Source organism: Elephas maximus, chromosome 5 (genome assembly GCF_024166365.1).
Source record: "Elephas maximus indicus isolate mEleMax1 chromosome 5, mEleMax1 primary haplotype, whole genome shotgun sequence".
NCBI classification, from domain to species: domain Eukaryota; kingdom Metazoa; phylum Chordata; class Mammalia; order Proboscidea; family Elephantidae; genus Elephas; species Elephas maximus.
This window is the reverse complement of record NC_064823.1, coordinates 41,589,460-41,599,664: the sequence shown is the minus strand read 5'-3', so window position 1 is coordinate 41,599,664 and position 10,205 is coordinate 41,589,460. Positions and strand designations below refer to the sequence as shown.

General features: G+C 43.7%; 1 protein-coding gene across 1 annotated transcript in view; it reads left to right on the top strand.

Annotated features, from left to right (window-relative positions):
• Positions 1-928: 928 nt before the first annotated feature.
• MCUB (mitochondrial calcium uniporter dominant negative subunit beta) overlaps positions 929-10,205 on the top strand; it is a 129,993-nt gene continuing 120,716 nt past the window's right edge. Inside the window, exon 1 of the mRNA XM_049885536.1 lies at positions 929-1,200. Within this exon, the coding sequence (XP_049741493.1) occupies positions 1,102-1,200 (99 nt within the window). The 5' untranslated portion in view covers positions 929-1,101. The remainder of the gene's footprint in view (positions 1,201-10,205) is intronic.

Here is a 10,205-nt window from a genome sequence, read left to right as displayed (position 1 = left end):
TGAAATTTAAACTTAACGGGGTCTACTGTTTTTATCTGGCAACTCTATTCTAAGGAAACTGTGTGAAAGCTTGGGTTAGGTTGCTCTTAAATGGCTTTGTTTTTGTAAAAAGTCTCCAGGGCAAAGCATTAGCTTTGGCAGTTGTTGGGAAAACTACACGCTTCAGAAGAGAAGCCAGTTCTGCGGTGGGAGAGATTTTCCCCCTGTACTCTGGTCTGGACCTTAGTCTAGTGAACAACAAACCTCCCATAGCGGAGGTAGGCTCCTGTCTGATGCACACAGCGCTCACGGGTGAGCAGAAGGCCCGGGCTTCGCAGCCAGAGCGCAAGCCGCCGGCCAACCAAGAGGTGGACCATGGAGGAGACCACCTGCCTTTCTCCAGATCCCGGACTCTCTTTTCCCCCTCACACCGCCCCCCCGCCGCCCCCATGGGAAGGGCGTGGAGAACACTGATCTCAGAGCACAACCCATAAAAACCCGTTGCCGTGGAGTCCATTCTGACTCATAGCGACCCTATATAGGACAGAGTAGAACTGCCCCATAGGGTTTCCAAGGAGCGCCTGGTAGATTCGAACTGCCAACGTTCTGGTTAGCAGCACTACACCACCAGGGTTTCCTCACAGCACGAAGTGTACGAAATTAGCAGCGAGTTTTGAAATCACAGCTCGGATGCTGTGACTGGCCCGGCCTCGTTCGTTCATTCCCGCAGGGGCTTCTGAGCAGAGTCGATGCCAAGCCTTTGCGCTGCCCCTCGAAACCTAAGATGGGGGAGGATCCTTCTTGCGCGCTCTTGCTATTTTTTTTTTTTTTTTTTTTGTCGGAGGAAAGAAAACAGCCTGGCGCCCGTGTGTGTACAGAGTCGAGAAGTGGAAACAGGGACACACCCTCCCTTTAACCCGCCCCCAGCCCGCGCCGCGCGGCTCCCGGAGGCAGGCAGGCAGGCAGGCGGGAGGCGGGAGGCGGGGGCCGGGCGTCTCCGCGCGGGTCGGGCCGTGCCCACAGCAAACGCCGGGTTCCGAGCCGCTTGCCGCCGCCAAGGCGCCCGGGCGCGCGGAGAGGATGTCCCAGTAACTCCTGCGGGAGCCGGGCGCCCCGGAGAGGATGATGCTCCTGAGGGGGGGTCCCAGGCCTTGGCGCTCGTGGCTACTGCAGGCTCCGGCTACCGGGGGTCGCGCGTACCCGCGGCTGCCGACGCCCCAGGTAAGAAAAAAAGCCCCGATTTAGGGTGCGGGGGTCTCGGGGCGCCCCGGGAGAGGCGGAAGGAAAAGTTTGCGGCGGACAACTTTGGCGAGAGTGAAAGCCTCGGCGGCGTGCCGGGAGCGGCTGGGAAGTCCCCTGCATTTTTCTGTCCCTAGGGCTCCGCTCGGGCGAGGACCCGACAGGTGGTCGCCGGGCCGCAGACGTGGGTCCCGGCGTCCAGGCCGAAGTCACGCACGCCCCGGGGCCGAGGGGAGGGAAGGCCACAGAGCCCCCCGCTGGGGCGGCGGGGCACGGGGGAGGCTCGGGGGCACCATCGCGGCTAAGTTGGGGTGCGGGGACCGGGGGGCTGCGGCCGGGGGAAGCAGCAGCATATAACCCCGGCAGGCGTTTTCTCCGCACCCAAACCGCGATCTGGAGGCTAAGTTCCCAGAGCTGCGTAGCTGTCGCCTCGTGCCCCCTGGGCCCTCGGCCGTCAGTGCCAAGCGACTAGGAGCAGGTGAAGGAAAGGTGGGAAGCGAGCAGAGCGTGCGAGCGAGCCCGTTGTGGACTGTGGTAGGAGAGTGCAATGCCCATCCTCAAAACCTCGAGCACCTCCCTTCTGACGAGGGAAGAAAAACTCGCGTTTTGTTCAGAGACCCGAGCGCCGAGTGAGTCATGAGTGTGTGCTGTTGAGTGACAGTTGGCCTGACTCGGTTGTATTGTGGTCTGTGTGGAACCGCTGCTTGGAGGAGGAGGGAGGAGAATAGATGTGGACTAAAAAACACAGAGAAGGACAAAGTGCTGAGTGTAACTAGGATTGTGATGGAGCCTGACGCCCAGGAGCCCAGGAGCCCTAACTCTGAGCCTGGTGAGGACAGACAGCCTTTTAAAAAGAGCTTTCGGGGTCTGTGGGGTCGGAGAGAGAGTTGTTCCTGAGTTTTTGTTTGTTTTTTTTACCCCCCCCGACCATTACATTAGTTTTAGATTGTTAGAGAAAAAATTATTATTTTTTAGCTGTGCTATTAAAAAAAAAAATCACATTGCAAAGTAACCGATGTGATTACTTTCTCACTTTTCACTTCCCGTTTCGTCTTTTTTTCTTCCATCCCTACAGCTGTGTCAGGGCTTCCAAGTTTAGATTGATGCAGAAGATATTTAATGACATTTTAATGTCCCTTCCCCAAATGCTTGGATGAGAATGAGGAAGACCATTTTGTTACTGAACCAAAAAAACAAAACAAACCCAATGCTGTTGAGTCAATTCTGACTCATGGAGTAGAACTGCCCCGTAGGGTTTCCAAGGAGCGCCTGATGGATTCCTACTGCCACCCTTTCTGTTAGCAGCCAGGCTGTTAACTGCTAAGCCACCAGGGTTTCCATTTTCTTACTAGTACCTAGGAAAAAGGGCAGACTCCCTAAAAAGTAAAATGGTAGACTTGATAAAGTAATTGGGGAGATAGGCTTTTTCCACTTTTTAAACTTGTACTTTTCTTTGTTACACTTTACAATCAAAAACATACAAAACATTAAAACAACCCATACAAGGAACCCTCTTCATCACACATTATTTAAACGCAAATGATTGATTCCATTTTCCATTAAATCCATTTAATATTTTGAGTAGACTTTTTAGGGATCCCAGGACTGACTGTCGTTTCCCAGAGTATCAGTTCCAAGCCCTTGTCTCTTTCCCATCTGGTGCTTTGTAGGGCGGTGCCATTGCTTGCCCCAGCAGGAATCTGGATGCCCTTTTAAAAGAAGTAGAAAATGATTCAGTGGGGCTTATTAGGTCTAATAACAGGGAAACAGTGATTAGTTCTTTGCTTCTAGGTAGTTATTTTTAAGAAGCTTTCCATTTGACTATTTCTGATTTGCGATCTTTTGTTTTAAGTCTTGACTGTCCGTGCTATAAAGTCCATTAGTTGAACTATAGAAGTGTAAATGCTTCCATTGCCTTGCTTGTCAAGAATCAAAGCAACGACAGGCTGGTAAAAGACTCCCCCACCCAGCAAAAGAATAAAAGCAAGCCTGTGAGTTTACTTTTTTATATCTTTGAAATATTACCATAAAGAAAGTGGTAGAAATGTCCTGCCTCCTTAGTAGTTTTAAATAGGACAGCTGAACCATTTTCTGAAAATCAGATTACCTGGCTGTAGAGACATTTTTTATTCTAAGTTCCCACTGTTTGGTGGTTGCCTCATTTGATATGAAAAGTCTCGTGGCTAAAGGCAAGTATTATTTCTATATATTTTTGCCACATTCAGATACCTAGGCCCTATGAAAGCAGCTAGGGAAAAAAGTCTGATGTTTGCGGCCTGACAGTTCATAAAAACCTAGCTTGCAAGGACTTGTAATGAGTACTATCTCAAGTAAACCTTCTCAGTTATGTTTGACCTTTCCTGAAATTATGAGTATGCCATATAGAAACATTTGAAGTCCCTCGGTGGCGCAAATGATTAAACCCTTGGCGGCTGACCTAAAGGATGGTGATTTGAACCCACCCAGAGGGGGCATCGGAAAAAGACCCATCGATCTACTTCTGAAACATCAACCGCTGAAAACCCTACAGTGAACAATTGTGCTCTCAATCACATGGGGTTGCCATGAATCAGAATTGGCGGCAACTGGTTTGGTTTTTGGTTTATAGGAGCATTTAGTAACTTTGAAAAATATACAGTCCTCAAACTTATTTGGTAGGTTAATAATTGTCTGCCAGTGTTTTGTGGGTGGGAAAAAAAATTTGTTGACATGGATATGTTTAGTTTAGTAGAATTGCCTTTTAAAGAACACATTTAGTCTGAAGCATAAGAAACAAGAGCATGTTGCATTGCTTACGGCCAAGTCATGGCCTGGTGTCTATGATCACGTTCTGGTGGCAGCGTCTCTGCTTGTCAGCACCCTGGCTGAGTGGTTGTCAGGGCAATCAATGGCTCCTGCTGGCGTTTCTGTGTGCCAGGATGCAGCTTGGAGTGATTATGGTGCTGGGTGAATTATCTTTCAACAGAAAGTCTTTGCCTAATTTTGCCTTTCTTAATTTGGGTTTTCTGCTGCTTAGGTTGAGGAACTCCCTGACATGAGTTTTTGCCCTCATACAGCATTTCAGCCCCCCATAAACTGTATTTAAGTAAAAAAATCAAATGAATTTTGCAGGGAAACTTAAGTATCAAGCATAACTTTTTAAATGTCTAGAAATAAAGCATATGAGTGTTTTGGTCCCACCATAGTATGTTAATTTAGAAATTGTTGTTTTAATCTTTTAAGTTAAAAGAACATATTCTTATTTGACACTTTCCTACCATTTTATTCTTGTATTTGTAATTGACATTATGTTCTACAATATTGGTTTTAGAGCTCTCTCCTGAGCAGAGAGCAATTTGTTGTATATTGGTGATTGTACCTACACTATAGAAAAGACATTGGTGTTTTGGTCTTGAAATAATTCTAGACCAGTTTGTCTATTAAATATTAAGCATTACCACCTTTGACATGTGATCAAGAACTGCTGGTACCGAAGGAAGAAGTCCGAGCCGCACTGAAGGCATTGGTGGAAAACAAGACTCCAGGAATTGATAGAATACCTATTGAGATGCTTCAACAAATGGATACAAGGCTGGAAGCGCTCACTCACCTATGCCAAGAAATTTGGAAGACAGCTACCTGGCCAACCAACTGGAAGAGATCCATATTTATGTCTATTCCAAAGAAAGGTGATCCAACAGAAAGTGGAAATTATTGAACAGTATCATTAATACCACATGCAAGTAAAATTTTGCTGAAGAGAATTCAAAAGTGGTTGCAGCAGTACATGAACAGGAAAGTACCAGAAATTCAAGCCAGATTCAAGGAGGATGTGGAACGAGGAATATCATTGCTGATGTCAGATGGATCTTGGCTGAAAGCAGAGAATACAGGAAAGATGTTTACCTGTGTTTTATTTACTATGCAAAAGCATTCAACTCTGTGGATCATAACAAATTATTGACAACATTGCAAAGAGTGGGAATCCCAGAACGCTTAACTATGCTCATGCAAAACCTGTACATAGACCAAGAGGCAGTCGTTCAAACAGAACAAGAAACTACTGTATGGTTTAAAATCAAGATAGGTTGTATCTTTCACCATACTTATTCTATCTGTATGCTGAACAAATAATCCGAGAAGCTGTACTGTATGAAGAAGAATGCAGCACTGGGATTGGAGGAAGACACATTAATAGCCTACAGGATGCAGATGACGCAACCTTGCTTGCTGAAAGTGAAGACGACTTGAAGCACTTATTGGTGAAGGTCAAAGACGACAGCCTTCAGTATGGATTACACCTTAACATAAGGAAAAACAAAAATCTTCACAACTGGACCAATAAGCAACATCAGTATAAATGGAGAAAAGATTGAAGTTGTCAAGGATTTCATTTTACTTGGATCCACAGTCAATACCCATAGAAGCAGCAGTCAAGAAATCAAAGGACATATTGCATGGGGCAAATCTAATGCAGAGACTCCTTTAAAGTATTAAAAAGCAAAGATGTAACTTTGAGGAATAAGGTGTACCTGACCCAAGCCATGGTATTTTCAGTCACCTCATATGCATGTGAAAGCTGACAATGAATAAGGACAGAAGAAGAATTGATGTATTTGAATTGGCAAAGAATATTGAATATACCGTGGACTGCCAGAGGAACAGATAGATCTATCCTGGAAGAAGTGCAGCCAGAATGCTCCTTAGAAGCGAGAATGGCGAGCTTCGTCTTGCGTACTTTGGATATGTTATCAGGAGGGATCAGTCCCTGGAGAAGGACATCATGCTTGGTAAAGTTAGAGGGTCAGCGAAAAAGAGGAAGACCCTCAACTAGATGAATTAACACAATGGCTGCAACAATGGGCTCGAACACAGCAACGATCGTGAGGATGGTACAGGACCAGGTAGTGTTTCGTTCTGTTGTACATGGGGTTGCAGTGAGTTGGAACCAACTCGACGGCACCTATCCACAACACCAGCACCACCTTTCCAGCAATTAGGTATTAGTGTTGTTTTATAGAAACTAGAAGCTAGGAAATCATTTTCTTTCTTGGCAGGTAAACTTGTTGAATTAAGTACATATGAAACTAAGGTAGATACCGGAGGCTAAGTGTTGGTTGATCTAAAACATCTGCTATACAAGTAAATGTGTTTAGGTCCTGAAATAGAAATGAGCAAATTATTTGGTGGTGTTGGACAGGCAGTTGGGACATCTGAGTGCAGATGTGACCTTAGCCAAGTCATTCAGTCTGTTTTACCCCCTTTTTAAAACAAGGCACCAATTAATGATCTTAAAAGTATTTTTCTTAATGATTGAAAAATCCTCTCATTTATGATCTTAGGCAATCAGTAGAATGGCATTTTTTTTCTAATAGCTGTTTACCCCATCAAAAGAAATTGTAATTTCTTAAATGGAATTAGCATATCACAATAAATTAAATCTCTCGCTAGTACTTCATTCTGTCATTCTTATTTGTGAACTACTGCATACTCAAGAGTATCTAGCATTAGAACCCCAAAACCATTATACAGTAGGTATGTTAGGCTAAGCTACAGGGTATAAACAATAAATCAATCAGTATTATCTTAGCCATATTTCAGAAGAATCTTCTTCTTTGATCCCATTGAACTTACCATAGTATTAATTTTCCTTGGGTTTTAAACAAATACTAGCCCTCTGTTCTCTGAGTGTTACCTTTAGACTGTGTGACGTGGGACCTCCTCCACAGAAGTTTTTACTGCATTTCGCACATTGGCATGCCTTTAGAGAAACAGCCCTATGAAACAGTGTAGTCAATGAAAAGATGCCCTTTAAGAGGACCCATGGAAGAAACTGCTATCTGATCTTAGTATCGGAATAGTTGAGTTTCTCCTGAGCAGATGTAGATTTATTTTAAAAATGTACTAAATTATATGTAAGCCCTTATGACAGACATTTTGTGTATTTACCTTACTCATGGTTTCATCTTTTCTCCACATTCATTTTTTTCTCCATACATGTAATCAATCACCTTTTACTTGGGGAAAAAAAACATTTGCCCCCAAGTTGATACTGACTCATGGTGACCCCATGTGTTTCAGAGTAGCACTGCACGTAGGATTTTCAGTGAATGACCTTTTGGAAGCAGATTGCCAGGCTCTTCTTCTGAGGTTATTCTGGATGGATTTGAACTGCCAGCCTTTTGGTTAGTAGCTAAGTACTTAACCTTTTGTGCCACCTAGGGACTCCTTGCTGGAAAATGTGGTGCATAAATAACGTTTTAAGAAATTTTAAATATCAGCTCTTTGGTGTTTGAACAAATATGTTCTAAGCAGTTAATTGTGAAAATGTGGCAAACTAGTTTCTTTCTTGTTCACATAATCTCCTTGGTGCAGCTTCCATAGGAGGTGCTCAGTAAATATTGATTGCATTGAATTGACATGCTGTAAGAATCTAATTTAGATGCTGTGGTTCTCAAAGAAATATAGCAGTCCTGAAGATGTTTACCCTCCGCAAACTAGGAAATGGGTTCCTCCTCTTTTCTTGCTACTACCCTTACTCTTCTTATTTCCTAGCTCCCTCCACCATCTCCACCAGAATTAAAATATAGTTCTGGTAAACTACCAAGTCATGCAAGGCTCTTTACTCTGAGTTTCCTGTTTTTTTTTTAATGTTCTTTAGATGAAGGTTTACAGAACAAACTAGTTTCTCATTAAACAGTTAATACACATATTGTTTTATGACATTGGTTAACAACCCCAAGACATGTAAACACTCTTCCTTCTTGACCTTGGGTTCCCTATTACCAGCTTTCCTGTTCCCTCCTGCCGTCTAGTCCTTGCCCCAGGGCTAGTGTGCCCTTTAGTCTCGTTTTGTTTTATGGGCCTGTCCACTCTTTGGCTGAAGGGTAAACCTGAGGAGTGACTTCATTACTGAGCTGGGAGGGTGTTGGGGGGACATAGTCTCAGGGTTTCTCCAGTATCCGTCAGGCCAGCAAGCCTAGTCTTTCTTTTTGAGATAGAATTTTGTTCTACATTTTTCTCCAGCTGTGCTTGGATCCCTCTATTGTGATCCCTGTTAAAGCAGTCAGTAGTGGTAGCTGGGCACCATCTAGTTGTACTGGATCTGAGTTTCCTACTTAATTAACTCATAAATGATGTTATTTGATTTTAGATCATTTTTATTTCAGTTACAGGTTTATCATAAAATAGAAAGCATTGCAGTTCAGCTTCTGTTTGGCAGCTGTTTTCGGTGACAGATTTCTCTCTGGAATCTGCAATATTGGTGAGAAATGATGTATGAAATCTGCAGTATAAATCAGGTCCCTTGAAGAGAATATCTGGGAATAGATTTAGGGCAAAAAAATAGAGAACAGTAAAAAGAGAGAGATGGAGTTAGAGTTGAACACTTATTTCCATAGCCTGTGAGCGGAAACAAGAAGTGTCATAAACCGTTGAACCTCATGTCAAGAAACTGACAGGTGCTCAAAGCAAACTTAAGGGAGGAAAAAGTTTTGAAGACTCAGCAGTTGCACTGTGAGCATGAGTTCTACCTGAGGTCTTATGATATGTACTAGATTGACTAGATTTTTTTTTTTTGGGAACTGCTTTGGAAACAGGTGGTAATTCTGTTATATTCAACTTTACTGGGACTCTCAATACTTTTGTTGTAGTGTTGTAAAAATGGCACCGCAACATCTGACTTTGTCTAACTTCAAGAGGGAGAGAGAGGAGAGTCACCATCAGTGTTAGCCCAAAGCTGATTCTATGAGGTGATGGTCAGACGTACCTCTTCTCCAACCTTTTTACCAATTCTGACACCGACCTTCCCTTCCATGGCATTCTCTACTCTGCTGGGTTTGATAATTTGTTGCACTGGCCACACAGAACTGACAGACCATACTTACAGTTATGGAGTTTATTAGGGAAGTAACAGGTTGTAATTCAGGATCAGGAACAACCTCAGGATGCAGTTCTTCAGTCAGGACAGCTTCTTGGTTGTGTCTGTAGGCAGACCTCTCTCTTGACCCTTGACCCTTTGGTCCTTGGCCCCTGCCCTCACCGTCTGCTGCCTTCTCCTGTGCTATCGCTATCTCCTGGATCTAGGAGGTTCTCAACACAGGGATCCCAGGTCCAAAGGACAAGCTCCGCCCCCAGCCTTTTTCTTGATGGTAGTGAGTTCACCTCTTCTGCCTCTGGGATGGCTCATTTTAAGTCTAGTGGAATGGCAAAACTGACCAATCCCCTCATTAGGGTTCCATACACCTCATTTGCATATCCCCTATCCCCACCCCCACAAGAGTTCCATGCACCATATTTGCATTGTTAGCAGGGTGTCTCATCCCCTTGGTAGACCACAAATACCTTATTGGCATAGTCTAACCCCAGTCAATGTGTGAAATCCACAAAGACTGTGGCTAGGAGGACGTATTAAGTGATTCACTGCAAATGGACAGTGTTTTTTATAATGAATTCATTGCTCAAAATTACATTTCCAGGGCCTAAAGATGAATTAGTTTATTTTCAGTCTCTTGCACATAACAGTAAATAATAAATGGCTTGAATCTGGCTGGAGGAAAGAAGACAGTATCATTCTTTTTGATAAATCTTTGATGTTTTTGTGAGTGCGCCTGTATCTGTGTGTGGGGGGGCTGTCTCTTCTGGTAAAATTTTTATTTGTTTATTGGTTTGTTTTTGGTGTGGGTTTACCTAGTGAACTGAATGGAATGTTTACAGAAGGGATTTTGAAAGATGTTGTTCCTCCTGCCAGTAATGCAGCTGGAATACAATCATGCCTTTTTGTTAGAGAGACTGACAGTAATGTGAACGTAAATCTGAAAAAAAAATTATTTCTAAAAATTCTTTGCAAATGGGTCAACCCAGCATCGGCCCTCGCATAGGAGTGGGTATTTGTTGTGATATTGTATAGCCTGATAACTCATTTCTGCAACTCTGCTTGGGGAATGTTGAGATAATGTGTAATAAAACAATTTCTCACTTTTCAGGAGAAAAGCATGATTTCTTCTGAC